The sequence below is a fragment of the Anabas testudineus genome, chromosome 1, assembly GCF_900324465.2.
Source record: "Anabas testudineus chromosome 1, fAnaTes1.2, whole genome shotgun sequence".
Taxonomy (NCBI): domain Eukaryota; kingdom Metazoa; phylum Chordata; class Actinopteri; order Anabantiformes; family Anabantidae; genus Anabas; species Anabas testudineus.
This window is the reverse complement of record NC_046610.1, coordinates 7,032,942-7,047,346: the sequence shown is the minus strand read 5'-3', so window position 1 is coordinate 7,047,346 and position 14,405 is coordinate 7,032,942. Positions and strand designations below refer to the sequence as shown.

The window sequence follows — 14,405 nt, the reverse complement described above, 5'->3', positions numbered from 1 at the left end:
CCCAGTGTTTGTTTTTATTTCAGCAAGATAAAAAAAAAATCTAAATGCTGCATCCTTTGGGGTGCTATATTATGAGCTAACTTGTACAGTACTTCCCTTTTTTAGTAAACTGAAAGCTTTAGCTACCATCTTGCCAACAGCTTCCAAAGTTCATCTCAGGCCCGACCCTGCTGCTTTGTTTGCTTATTGACTTCCTGAACTCAATATAATGCACATGGTGTGGAGAATCTTCTCTAAATGTTAACTATTCTTTTTCCAGGTGTTTGGTGTGGGGGTTCACCAGGGTTCATTAAAGTCTGTCCAAAGAAAGGATAGTCTGCTAATATTCCCTCACATACACAGCATTAAGCTGACCCAAACTCAGGTATGTATTTAAATGTCTGCATGTTGGTTTGTCTGGGCCTCACTTAAGTAAATAGCTCATCATTGGAAACAGCTGATTTCCCTTTCCTTCCAGCCCTGATAAACACATGGCTTCATACATACACACACAGGCTTTGTGATACACACTGACAAGCAGTTGCTGTCATAAATAAACTGAATATTTGTGCAGCCAGTTTGAAACCCTCCATGCAAACCTTATTTTCTTTTGGTTAAAAATTGCCTGTAAAGTATAACCACAGACCCTCAGTTTAAATGGCACAAGCTTTGAACAGTTTTCATTCTCACCAAGTTTTTCTCACCGAAACCGAAGATAAATGATTGCATAGTTTTAAAAACAAGCTAGTGACAGTGAAAATGTGTGAGAAGCTATCTGAAAGTAGTCCTCGCCTCCACAACAGGAAGTGGGGTGGCAGTTGCAAAATGTCAGCTTGGCCAAGTGTAGAGAGACTCTCACAATCACCCAGACGGCCGCTGCTTATGCTGAATGCAGACGTTTTTTTCTCCCCTTGACAAGCTCCCCAACATATGGTTAAATCATTCACCACGTACAGTGTACTTATCCTCCTCTTGTGTTTTAGCATTAAGTTAGCACACTTCAAACTCAAACTATTAGATTTTTCTGACTTTGCATGTCTGCTTCATGTAACACTTGAATTGTAATATAATAATAATAATAATAATATAATTTAATTCCCGCTCTTTTCATTTTAACACACTGTATCTTCAGCTTCCAGTAATGCTTGGGATAAGGCCATAATGCTTTGTCTGTTATTTCAGTAAAAACACATTTAGTATATATTTATTTAATGTGACAATTAGCAGCTGAAGAGAGGCGCTCCCTCCATTGGTATTCAATTTAAAACAACATGGATGCAATGGAAAACTCAGCCCAATTTAGACATAATTACTATGGTCTTTTTCTCCTAGTACTTACTACAGGCCTGTCCCAACAACCATTGACCACACGGAGAACAAATTGGTTTTGTGGTGTTTGGATCACTGAATAAAATACTTAAAAGCTTGTTCTTAACAATTACATAGCTTTAGTGACTTTGTTTTATTCTATTACTACTAGATGTTACTGATACTGTATGTGAGGTAGATGGTGTAGATGGCATGACGGCTTAAAAGCAGATGCACTTAATGTTGATCTAATATACTCTAATGTTTCTCTCTTTTTAAAATCTGCATTAGAATTACTGATCACCTCGCCATTTTTGAAACCATATAACACTGCAGGAGGTGCACCAGGTGCATTTAAATATCTGTAGACAGGTGTTCTGCTGTTTTTAACGTCTTCGCCAAGCAAGACAATCAACCAATGCTGCTTTGTTGTGGCACTGAATTGCTATAATACACAGTGCACTGTAGCACCACTAGAGTTCAGTCAGGTGATATCGATAAGTAAGCCATGACGACAAGAGAAAACGTTTATTAAAAATGTATTAATTATCTTAATTGTTAGTCTAATTGACTATTAAGCTAGTAAGATGTTTAATCCCTCACTGTGTTGCCTTTTATGTTGTTTGTCCTGCAGGAAGATGCTTCCAACATCACCATACTGGGTCTGCTCCTGGAGTGCAGCTTACCAAAGAGTTTGTTCAACAGTCCTCAGGTACTTTTTTCTCAAACTTATTTCTTTAGTGGATATTAATAAGTGTTGCCAATAATAATGAGTCATTTAGGGATCCATGTAACATGTCAGTAGTTAAAACCAAACTTGTTTGCTAGTACAAAAGATGCCTGACATCAGAATCCGAGTGGTTCTGTCTGTCTGTGGTTCCCCTGTTTTTTTAATATGGAGAGATAAATATTATCTTTTTAACAAAGTGAATTCTTAATTTCAATTATTCAGACCTTAAAAATATCAAGCTTGAATTTGCATGCAGACTTTAAAAAGCAGGGGAGTTCAGAAACTATTTTGTTTTAGTTTGTTGCTATTATGCAAAAATCGAGCTGAGCCTCTCTCAACGCTCTCATCACACCTACTCCTCTGAGCAGAAGGCCAGTTAGTCTAAAACTTCAACAGACAGCCGGGCTTGTCATCTGAGCGCCTTCTGTTTTCTCTATAACCCCCGAGGAGGGAGAGATCTCTTGCCAGACTTTTAATTGCTTTCTCAAGAGACTCTGTAATTGACGTGGGCATCCCAGTGCTCATGTGGCGCAATATACGTGATGCAAGACACAGCAGCTGATAACTCAACTATATTGTCATAATTATATGAACTGAAATCATTCTTTCATTCTGTTGCACGAGTGACACGGGTCTGACCGTCAAATTGTATGAAAGACCTGCACCTCCGTTCTTTGGTCAGTATTGAATTTGCTCGCAGATTAAATGAGCTGTAGAGAAAGTTAGCCATATTCCTGGTTTCAAAGGATTCGACTTGATATAACAAGCCTTCAGTTGCTAGTGGCACCAAGCTAGTGTCTGCGTACAGGTAGTGAAGTGGTGATTCACCTACTGAGATATCACTTGTTTGGAGTGAGATATGCTCTCTCTCATACAGATCTGTCAGCTCCAAGAGAAGAGATTAGTCACAGGGCTGAGGGATGTGGTATAAGCATGTTACTGCCTGCTTTTTACTGTCGATAAACAGTATGCATCTCATTGCTCTAATGTTGTTCAAGAACAAAGAAAAATATTTCACACCTCTGCATCAACATTGGTTTTCTTTCCATTGTTGCCTTAACAACTCATGAATTTAACATCCCACCTGGTCTTATTTCTGTTGTTTCTATTTATTTCACTCTTAAACTGCAGCTCATTGTTTTTTTCCATCTCACCCCAATCTGTTTGGTTTGTGACTGGTATGCTTTTCCTGTTCCGTCTCCAGGGGTCCTGCCTCCAGAGTGAGGAGCGCCTCAGTCTGCAGATTAATCTGTCTGCGCGTGGGGACCGGCCTGCTGACCTGGACAAGCTCAAGCCTTACATTATTGAGCACATTCTGGTGCTGCTGGTGGCCCCCACTGCTGGACAGGCCGCAGTAGGTGGGTGTCACTGTGAGAATGTGACTGTGCATAGTATAGCATTACTAATTACTAATACAGTTTCATTATGACTCTCATTCATGAGTAATGTTGTGGAAGGAGAAATATCAGCATCACTTACAACTGTGTGAATCTATGTCTATAACAAATGTAGTTATCCTGCAACTTTTTTCTGCAGGGGAACCAAAAATAGGAGTATATATGTTAAATTCTGGAGGCAAGAAGCTCTATGTAAAGGTGAGGTATTCTCTTTGGCTTGCTTTGTCATGGTCTTTCGTTATCATTATTTGCTCTGACAAGATGTTTTACTGCATCTCCTGTAGGACATGCACATGTTATCAAAAGCAGAAGCCAGCATGGAAATTCATCAGGTTCTTCTGAGACCAGAAGCAAAAAACTTCACTGAAGTGGCCAGCCTGTCTTGTAGAGGTGAATACTCATTTAGTTTCAAATCATTCCTCCTCATGTAATTTCTGTTAGATGACATGACATTTGTCATTAATATCTTGGAAAAGTGATGAAGAAAAGGCTTGTTTCTTGTAACAGGTTCAGTGCCGGGCTACAGCAGGAAATGCATCAGTCATATCAGTTTAAAAATTATGGAAAACAGGTCAACCTACATCTTCCCTGGACTACATATCACACACAGGTGACGTGGAGGATTTTTTATAGTAGACCTGAAGGATTATAGCCAAGACTCACTGTTCTTTTGTTCAGAAGCTATTACTCATACAGGATATGTTTATTTGAGTATTATTGTGTAATTTCTGTTGTTCCTTTCTGCAGATGGACCGTTGCAAATGTATCCAGTCTGTTCCAGGTGAAACAAAAAGAAGCCAACCAGGTGCATCTGTGGCTTACGAACTCCCTCGTCTTGCCCATCACTGTGTTTAATGTCAGTCTCCCACAGAAGCTGCAGGGAGTAATGAAGGTATGCACCGTTGTGCCGTGATGAGAGGAAGCATAAAATGATAACCGGCAAACATTTTGTTCGTTTATAGAAGTTTATCGTAGTGATTACAAGTTATCATAATAATAACAATAACTGTTGTGTGTGCTGCCACCTTCCTGTCAGGTGATGAACTTCAGTGGCCCACTGACTGTTCCCCAGGGCTGCTGGCGGATCCTCTCCCTCCAGCTGCTCAGCAGGGTCCTGCCTGTCAACCAGCTGTACACCCTGAGTTTGGATACTAGCCTGGACCCTGCTCTGCACATTCCTCTCCAATTTGATTCTACTCCTTCCAAGGTAAAAGAACAGCCATAGAGCTTGGTTAGTAATATGTGAGATTTAATTTTCAGCACACAGGATGAGCTGTGGCAATCAATTGTGTGTTCACGCTGTCAGCAGGGAGGGGTGGTGTTTGAGGTGGAACGGGAGTGTGGGCGACCTTGCCCACTCAGATTGTCTGAAACAGGTGAGACATGGCAGGTCATAATCACTGGTGTGAGAGAAAATGTCATAATATGAGTATATGAGCTAATTCCTTCTTTTTTGTTCTCATCAGGTCATTCAGAATGGCAGCGCTCTCTCCTCCCAGATTTCTTCCACTCATCCTGGGCTATAGATAGCAAGCTGGCTGCTGAACTCTGCTCTCGATGGCAGAACCACAAAGACAAACTGCCATGCAGGTCAGTCACGCCACTCTCCTATTCATGCTATTAAAAGCCTCGTAGTTGGTCATGACACAGCATTAACATGATATCATGTTAATTCCTTTGTCCTCTCAGGTGGCCCAGGCTCCCTCTAGAGACGTCCTCCCCTCTGGATTTTGGTGCCACGCCTGTGAATGAGAGCAAGGTGGACTACCATTCAAATTCTGGTGGTTTTATTTGTAGGGATATAATAAACAACTTGTGACATTTGTCTAATGAAACTGTATTTTTATTTGTTTCAGGTGAAGACTTTTATGTTGAAGAATCCTTCATCTTCAGTTATCTTTGTCGAGATTCAAATCCTCTCCTTGTACCCTGCCCCCCTGGAGGCTCTGGACCTCTTAACCAAATGGTGTGCACAGTACAGTAAATGTTTTATGTCACAGTTAGTGATTCTCTGCTTTGGCTATTTTGTGCCACGATGCTCCAGCAAATTCCTCTAGTTTGTAAACAGTCTTGTTTTGATTTGCAGGTTTAATATCAGCCCCCTCTCTGTCAACATCAGCACCAAAGAGTTTTCTCTGTTGGCTTCTCCTCCCAAGGTAAATCTCAGAAACAATCCTGAGAACTAAAGGGTATCTTTCAGTATTTACTCACTGACTTTTGGTTGACAGCATGTATCTAACTACTCATTCATTAAACACTGACATCTCTGCCATTTGTCAGTATAGCTTGTTTTATCTAGCTTATGTCTTTTTTGTTTGTTTGTGTTCAGGCGAGTGAGAGTGTTGAGGACATAAAGGGAGACGGTGTCCTGCGTCTGCTGCTGCAGCCCTGGGAGGCCAGAGAGGTCGCTGTGGTTTTTACTCCCTCTGAACACAAGCCAACCACTACCATTCTTATCATTAGGTAATGATTCACAGTACTTAAACATTACTAGGATAGGTTTGTTTATACTTTTTGAATATTACAGTGTTAGATTTGAGTTAAGAGTTGACAGTTTAAACATTTTCTTGAAGCACATTTGTTGAGGTATCTTCTTTTCTGTCAAAGCGTTGAAGAAACATTTTTTAAATGTTGATCAACATACCTATCAATATTTTAGTTTGGTACACAGTCTCAGCAGTGCAGATCAAGGGTTTAGATTGCCTGTGTTCCTAATTGTTCTTCAGGAACAACTTGACGGTGTTTGACATGGTGATGGTGCAGGGCCATGGGGCCAAAGAGCTGCTAAGAGTTGGAGGCAAACTGCCTGGCCAGGGAGCCTCTCTGCGCTTCAATGTTCCTCAGTCAACTCTAATGGAGTGTCGTGATGGTGAGGTTGTTTTGTACATTTAAGTAATGTTTTGCTATTGTGCTAGACTCAAGTACTGACTTAACATCTTGATGTGTTCTTAGGTCTGCGCACCAACAAGCCTCTTTTTGCCATAAGAAAAAGTTTTAAGGTGGAAAATGCAGGAGAACTTCCACTGACAGTGATGTCTATGAATATAAATGGATATAAGTGTCATGGATTTGGTTTCGAGGTGCTGCAGTGTAGATCCTTCAGCCTCGATCAGAACACCTCCGCTGAGATCACTATTGCGTAAGTGGATTTGTAACCTGCTTTCTCAGTTACAGTGGATAACTATTTAACTACTGTTGATTTAAAATTTGAATAATGTCTTAATGTTACATCTTTATTACTTGCTACATATTACCCATCAAGTTATACATGAAAAGACTCTGAGGTCATGAGAACTAGCAATGCTCACATCTGTTGATCCATTTTATATCGTCTCGCTTTCTCTTTTGCATCCTCTTGAAATATTTTAAAATGTCCTAATTAGAAAATTATTCTTTTCTTTTCCTTTTTATCGTCATGTTCTGTTTCTCCATCATTGATTCACTCTCCATGTTTCTTCATCTCATTGTCTCTATTTGTCTGTTTACTCAGGTTCACCCCAGACTTCACCTCATCCTGGGTGATTCGGGACCTCACACTGGTGACGTCACGTGGCACCTCTTTCCCTTTCACCCTCAACGTGACACTGCCCCACCACATGTTGCCTCTCTGTGCTCAGGTGGTTCCTGGTCCCAGCTGGGAGGAAACTTTCTGGGTGGTCACCCTCATCTTCACATGGTTAGTGTCTTTTAATTAATTCTTTCAGAATCTCAACATATTTTTATTTATGTGAGAGACACACTGTGTCTCTATGCTGAATAATTTCTATACGTTTTCTAAATCAACCAAAAATATTTAATAAACATCACTTAAAAACACCATATTGCTAACTGAGAAATTAAGAATTAGTCTGTTAGGAGTGCGATTTATGTTTGTATCTTTAAAGAACAGGGGTGTTGAATCACATTCGTTTGTGTGTAGTTTCACATTTTCTTATAATGTTTGAATGTATTTTCTTGGCAGCTTCTCCCTGTTCGGCGTGTGTCTGATGGCTTTTCGTCAGGCTCAGTATATTCTAAATGAATTCTCCACACCCAGCATCAGAAGCAATCCCAACTTTGTTCTGCCCAGGGACAATGGCTCTGTCAACAATATCACACCCAATGGAGTAAAGTATGTCCAGTGCTGTCAGGAATTGATATGTACAATGCATAGACTCCTTACTCTGTGCAGTGTTAGTGTTAAAACTTTGTGTATTTGTGTCTTGTTTGGGCAGTAAAACAAAGGGAAGTTGTAAGAGCTATGTGGACACCTGTCACACCTCCGACAAAGGGAAGGGGCGTGGATCTCCAGCTTTAGCCAACAGCCCCGCTTCACGTCCTCAGTCTTCAAAGAAAGGCTCCTCAACTACCCCATCTCAACCTCAAAAGAAACACAAGGTTTCACTCTATTATACGAAATACAAGTCCAGTTCATCCACAGCAGCAGCTGGTGGTGTGATAATGGATGAAGAGCATGAAGACCTGACAGTGGAAGCTCCCCTGACCCCAGACCCCGATGTCTGCAATAACAACGAACCATCTTTCATCAGTGAGCTGGATGAAAAGATATCCACAGACTTTAAAGAAGACTCCCTCAGCACTGTAGAGGATAGAGTGCCAGCAGCAGTTATGTTTCCTGTGGAAATGCCTGCTGGTTTCCCAGATAATGTAACAGTGGGTCCAGGACCTAGTCCAGGCCTGTTAGTGTGCAGACCTGTAGAGAAGGCGCACTACGCAGAGAAGATTGACTCTCAGAAAAGGGACAGTTCTGAACTAGAGGTAAGAACGGTGCTGAAATTTACCACAGCAGTACTTACTCAGTTAAATGCATGTATTACTTATTGATATAAAAATGCTGTCGGTTTCTGTAAAAAATTAACCATTCACTAATGTTTTTGCTTCTCCAGCTAAGAGAAGAAAAAGGCCAGAAAAAGAAGGCACAGAGCGCAGAGACTTGCACTGCACCAGGGAATACAAAGGGAAAGAGGAGTCGCAGAAAGACAGAAAATGTTACCAGGTAGGACATACTCTTTACTATTTACAAATACTTCAATATATGTGTTCACTTTTGCTTTGATACAATAACAATATATTATTAATGTCTTATTATTTCTTTAGCACTTCTGAGCACAACATACTAGTGATGCCAGAGAGGGAGATTGAACCTGACTGGAAAACAGGGGACCGTAACATCAGTGGAACCCGCAACAGGAATCGCTGCTGCAACGTCTCCAAGTTAGAAGCACCAAAGCCTATACAGAGTGTGGAGAACCCCCTCAAACAGAACGGTGGGTATCCTCCTAACTTTTTTTCTGCACCTTTACCAACTCAGCAGTAACTGAACAGCTGATACTAATGTCACTGACCTTTCCTGATGTTCGGCAGGTGTTTGTCCTGCTCGCCCTAGAAGAAAGTGTGCTACAGAGCGACGTGGTGGTGGCGTGTGTGAGTCAGGTTCAGACTCAGGCAGTTCCTCAGGAAGTGTGAGGGCTAGCAGAGGGAGCTGGGGCAGCTGGAGCAGTGCCAGCAGCATGGAGGGAGACAAGGATCCCAGTGCCCGGATACATGCCTGCACTACCTCAACTAGAAAAAGTATGCAGCTCTAATACACTGCATTTTCTAGGAATATACTGTAAGAACTAGAACTGCAGTTCTCTGGTGCTTATCTCTTTATAGTCATACTGTTCTATGATACAAAGTTTGTTCACAGATGTGTACAGCTATTAAATTATATTATTGTATTGTTTTGTTATGTTTTTCCAGGGGACTCCACACAGTACAGCTACCCAGTAGAGAGAGACTGCTACCAGGCCATGAATACAAACTACAAGGCTCAAAGGTACGTGAGCAAACACATGTTAATCTGGACACAAGCATTGGCTCTGATGGTTGGTTGAGCCTCCACAGGAACATGCTGCTACCAAATCAGTCTGTACTGACCACTAATGATAATGAGCTAAAAATCTTATGAAAAGTGCTCATTTAGATTATATATTTACTTATATCCTCTCCAGCATTGTTTAAATCTGTTCTTAGTCTTCCTATTGCTACAAAATGTTTTCAAAACTGCATATAACTTAAGCTAGTTAAAAAGTAAGCTATGAATGTTTATTGTTATTCTCTTTGCACCGTAGCCATGGTACTGCCAAAAATATCCAGACTGCAATCGGTTTTCTTTCAGAGAACATGGAAAACAAACACTCCAACTGCAACCATTGTTTTTTTTCTTCTCAGCATGAACAGTTTGTACCGTAAAGACCTGTGCCAAAGCCCAGATTCCACAGCACCCAACTTTGCCCCAAGCTTTGCTGCTGTTGCTGCAGGAGTGGACAGGAACATGGGTAAAGACGGATACATTTGCTATATATTAAGTTCATACTTCTCATCCCACAAGAACAAATCAAGTTTGAAAGGCCAAATAAAAGTCAACTAAAGTAGCATGTATGTCATTTTCTAATTTCTGATGTCCCTCAGACCTCACAGGTCAGTATTTTCCTGAAGAAACATGGTCAGCTCCATCCATCCCCCTCACCAACGAGTTCAGATACAACACCACGGAAGCGCCCTATATACCTCAGCAGGCAACCACCAGAACATACAATAGGTAGGTGTTCTTCTGCTCAATAGTTAAAGCTCCACCAAGAAATATTTTTATATTAACAGTAAATTAAATGTCTGTTTTGTTTGTAATCCAGCAAACAAACAACAAACAGTGAAAAGATAATGAAAAAGTCCAACATTAAACAATCTAAGATCTTATCTCAAATTGTAAACAGAGCAGGTCTAATTTGGACGAACATTCATCAGACAGAGATGTGACTGCATATGAATGTTAATGTTGTCCCCTCCAAAAGTATGGTATTGGTAAGGGCAGTTCATTTGTGTTTACTGTACAATGAAGACATTTGAGTTTAACATAACAAATTTGGATTTACTAAATACAAACGAAGCAAATAGTTTTGGTGGAAACCTACTGTCCAGCTCTGTAATTGCCAGCTTTTTGTTAGGTTCTTCTGCCCTCAAGTGGCAAAAAATCATGCAATGCAAATAAAAAGAAGCCAGCTTTGTTTTTTATTTTACAAAGAAACTGAGGAAAATAAGGAGTTTTCCATAAAAGCTTTGGTGCTTTTTGCCAATTTAGAGGGAAAATGTGAAACAGAAATAAAGTGGCAGAACAGTTGTCTTGTAAAAGAATAACAGAAAAACAGCATTTCATGCTAGCTTTGTGAAAAATATTACAGAAAGTCATAAATAAATAGGTTGGCAAGGTTCATAGGTTGGCAAATTATATTAAAAAATTATATTTACAAAGTGATATATTATTATTGCTCATGATGAAATGAAGACAAACCATGTTAACTGATGCTGGTTTATTGTTTAAATATTTACTTTCACAGTGCTGCAGCAGTGAGTCTTGTGTTTGAGTAGATCTCTTACAGTTTTATCTGTTGGATCAAATGTTTCCTTTGTTCCATGCAGGTTTAATTGGAGTAGTGCCAACAGTCATAGCAACAGTCAGTATGCCTACTGTGAGGATGGACCCATCATAGGTAATTTGATGTCTATAAACAAACTGTCTACAGTATTTACATTTGATTCATTTTAACCTAAAGAATAAAATCACTTGACACTTGCTGTTGTGACCATAAGCATTAAACTCAGCTTAATGTTAAGTTTTTTTATTTTTAATTATTTTGCAGGTAATGGGACATTTCCAAGTGGTTTTCCCGGACAGGAGGGCCAGAACACACACAGCAATCAGACCAGCTGGAGTGAGGAACAACCTCAGGAATCACCCTCAACCTGGGACTGTGTGGGCAGCAAGGTACCGACTCACAACACTAATATCATAGTTTAGTCAGGTGCAAGTTATCTGGGTACTGACCAGTGGTTTTATTCTTCCCCTGACATTTATTGTAGTCAGAAAATAGTGAAATGAAAAATGTTTTTCAGTTGTCAGTAGATTTTGGGCTTTTGTGCTCAAAAATGGCTCAAATACTTTCGAATATCAGAATAGTTGCTGATTAATGAAGTAAAATGTAAAGCAGTGCCCCCACCAGCTAGGACGTAATGATTTATTATTTAGAAATCATACATCATTACTTAATACATGGACTAATATGTCCATAACAAATAAACCTCAATAAAATAACACAGAACAGCAGATAGTTGCACTTAGATACAGATATATATCTGGAAAATGAAGAATAAATGTAGTAGGTTATGTAAAAGGATATTTAAATAATGTAAATGAAGCAGCACCGTGTGAAATAACACTATAATATGATATACCCTATCAGAGACTATGGGGAAACAGTGGGTTGTTGCCATTTCTTACACAGCCCACTGTGCTGTGATCACAGTGTAACCACAGTATTAAGCCATTTTGTTGTTGCTTCACTCAAGTTAAATAAACTTTCATGTGAGTTTGTAAGACGTGTAGGAGATTCACACCAGATAAGATAATCAAGATTCTGATAAAGCTGCTATCTGAAAATGCTAAATAGCTGAGATGTAAGGTGACAAATTTGGTGTACAGCTGTATACTTGTGTCATTTGAACAGAATTACACACAAAGACACAAACATCTTCCCTGTTTTGCAGCTTAAGAGGAAGTGTGCAGGTTTTTTTGTTTTGGTTTTTTTTTTTTTTTTAGCAAAAATGAGGAACAAGTGTGTGGTTTAATAGACTCAGTCTCACTGAAAGGGGGTTTTATAAACTGCTTTAATTTGCTGCTCCGCCTTTTCACACTGTCTTGATACACGATCCTGGGCAGTGTTGTGTGCACTTCATGTGTGGTTTTACTCATGTTACTCCTCAGCTGATATTATCAGCCAACTTTATCTTGTCATACTGTATTCGAGGCTAATACATTGTCTTTATAGACAAAGCATTGATTATGATGCATTATGAGATTCTATGTTTTGACCTTAAAATCTGCCTCAAATTTCCACTGTGTTAGGTTTAATAATTACATCAAAGCTGTGTAATGGCCTTTAAAAACTGACATCAAACAAAGACAAAGTACCTGCTGGGAACAGACATTTAGCGAGCCATGTTGTCATTTTATGTTATAAACCACTGTACTGCAGTCAGTAAGTCAAGGCTTTCATGTTTTGTTTAGTTTTTTAATTAAAGCTTACCAATATTGGATGAAGCTGAAGTATTACCTGAAGGGATAACCTTTCCTTTTTTACTTTAATAATTTCTGTAAGTGTAACAGTATAGAAATAATCAAAAAAGATTTGGAAAGAGAAGGAATGAGATGCAGAAAAGCTCTCCAGGTGATGGGGTGACGGGATGTTGCAGTTACATATCATGCATCTTAATCACTAGTCCCTATGTCACATGAAAAGTTAACTTTTTTGCTGAGGATGCGGAGAAACTTTGCCGTTTTTACTAGAGCGAGAAGGTCGTCTTATTTTTGCTGAAATGGAGAGATGAGATTTAAAAGCTGAGCAACAGCAGCCAGGTCATCACCGCAGGGAACAGTGGTAGCACAGCACTGACAGGTAAGGTTAGAAATGTCATCAAGTGCAGAGTTGGGACGAAGCTTTATTAGACGGCTTTGTACAGTAGCTCCTGAAAAGACAAACCAGCTACAGCAGCTCAGACAAACTGGTGCAACACTTCATGGTTTCCCCTCTCTTCATCCTGCACAGCCATTCTTCTCGGGTACCCGCAGCCTCTCCCCCATGTCCAGCCTGTTTGGATCCATCTGGACTCCTCAGAGCGAGCACTACCAGAGCCATTTCCAGTCTGAGCGATCAGCCCCAATGTCCCCTGTGTCTCCCATCACCCCTCCTCATTCTCCTTTCATCCGGGAGCCGGTGGGGCCCTGCAGACCGATCCAGTACTCCAGCTTCAACCCGTTTGGCCCACACATGAACCTGGACATATGGAACTCTTCTTCCAACCGCAGCTCCAACTCACAACTCTCCAACGACTCCGGCTACTGTGGAGATGTTTAAAATAAAAAAAACAAAACGCAGACCTTAACAGTAATTGCAAACATATAAAAATTGATATGTAAAAGAAAGGAAATAAAAATGAATGTTCTTTTATCATTATTGGGGAAAATGTGAATATTCCTTTTCTTTTATGTTCCCATTTTCAAATGTTAAATGTTGTGAAAGGTTAAGCATTTGTTGTATATTTTTCTAGATGTTTTGCAGTTTTGATCATAGAAAATAAAAAAAAAGGTTTTGTACTTGAACCCCACGTCAATCTTTTATTTAATTAAGTTGTGAACTCGTCTACCTGCCGTTTTCCTTAGCTGCGCTCTGAAGTTTAATTTGAATCACTTGTCAGAGGCATAAACTTCAACAGTCACTAGTAGCTTTCATTTCATTTTCTGAAGTATTTGCTACAGTCACAAACAAACACTAAAACTACACTTTATTTGTATTATTTAATCAGAAAAACTACAGAACACTTAAGTTATTTCTGTGGTCCTATGAACTGACTCATAAGATATTTGAGACGATGCCACTTCCTGCATTTACTGAACACAAGTTAGTGGTTTTGCAAAAGAGGTCCCCCCACCATGTCAAACAAAACAAGAAAAATATAAAAACTAAGAAGAAACCCAAAACTAAAGACAACATGAACTTTAATAACAGATCTTATAAATAAATAAAAGATATGGTTGTTTGATATGGTTGTAAGATTTTCCTTACAAATTTATCGTGACCTGAGCCGATATTTTCTTTCAGACCTAAATTATCCAAATTAAGTTAAGCTGGACTCAACAAAATCATTAGTCTCCCTTTTTGGAAATGTGTATTTGTAACAGTGTTTGTGTAAATATCATCCAGAGCCTGTTAGCACTAGAACAAAATGTTTCACTTGTAAAAAAATATTCATACTAGTTTAGTGCATTTTCCAGTCAAATAGAACTAGATGCAACACAAATGTTTGTAAGTTATAGTTTTAATCAAACATAACATTTAGTCTAAATTAAAAGTTAAGTGCTTTGTAACATCCTGACAGGAAAAAGAATTGGTTGGTTG

At 39.5% G+C, this 14,405-nt stretch overlaps 1 protein-coding gene across 2 annotated transcripts in view; it reads left to right on the top strand.

Annotated features, from left to right (window-relative positions):
- The window catches only part of tmem131l (transmembrane 131 like), a 28,020-nt gene extending 14,654 nt beyond the window's left edge, over positions 1-13,366 (top strand). Inside the window, exons 7-34 of one of the 2 annotated variants that reach the window (XM_026359596.1) lie at positions 260-364; positions 1,922-1,999; positions 3,222-3,375; positions 3,554-3,612; positions 3,699-3,804; positions 3,922-4,024; positions 4,162-4,306; positions 4,451-4,621; positions 4,724-4,790; positions 4,881-5,004; positions 5,104-5,173; positions 5,271-5,380; positions 5,501-5,570; positions 5,744-5,877; positions 6,141-6,283; positions 6,367-6,553; positions 6,905-7,090; positions 7,376-7,525; positions 7,629-8,172; positions 8,301-8,410; positions 8,512-8,681; positions 8,779-8,985; positions 9,157-9,232; positions 9,628-9,734; positions 9,868-9,997; positions 10,873-10,943; positions 11,094-11,218; positions 13,056-13,366. In XM_026359596.1, the coding sequence (XP_026215381.1) occupies positions 260-364; positions 1,922-1,999; positions 3,222-3,375; positions 3,554-3,612; positions 3,699-3,804; positions 3,922-4,024; positions 4,162-4,306; positions 4,451-4,621; positions 4,724-4,790; positions 4,881-5,004; positions 5,104-5,173; positions 5,271-5,380; positions 5,501-5,570; positions 5,744-5,877; positions 6,141-6,283; positions 6,367-6,553; positions 6,905-7,090; positions 7,376-7,525; positions 7,629-8,172; positions 8,301-8,410; positions 8,512-8,681; positions 8,779-8,985; positions 9,157-9,232; positions 9,628-9,734; positions 9,868-9,997; positions 10,873-10,943; positions 11,094-11,218; positions 13,056-13,364 (4,011 nt within the window). In that variant the 3' untranslated portion in view covers positions 13,365-13,366. Of the gene's footprint in view, positions 1-259; positions 365-1,921; positions 2,000-3,221; positions 3,376-3,553; positions 3,613-3,698; positions 3,805-3,921; positions 4,025-4,161; positions 4,307-4,450; positions 4,622-4,720; positions 4,791-4,880; positions 5,005-5,103; positions 5,174-5,270; positions 5,381-5,500; positions 5,571-5,743; positions 5,878-6,140; positions 6,284-6,366; positions 6,554-6,904; positions 7,091-7,375; positions 7,526-7,628; positions 8,173-8,300; positions 8,411-8,511; positions 8,682-8,778; positions 8,986-9,156; positions 9,233-9,627; positions 9,735-9,867; positions 9,998-10,872; positions 10,944-11,093; positions 11,219-13,055 lie in introns of both variants that reach the window. The other variant, XM_026359595.1, reaches the window with a different exon arrangement.
- The last annotated feature ends 1,039 nt before the right edge of the window (positions 13,367-14,405 follow it).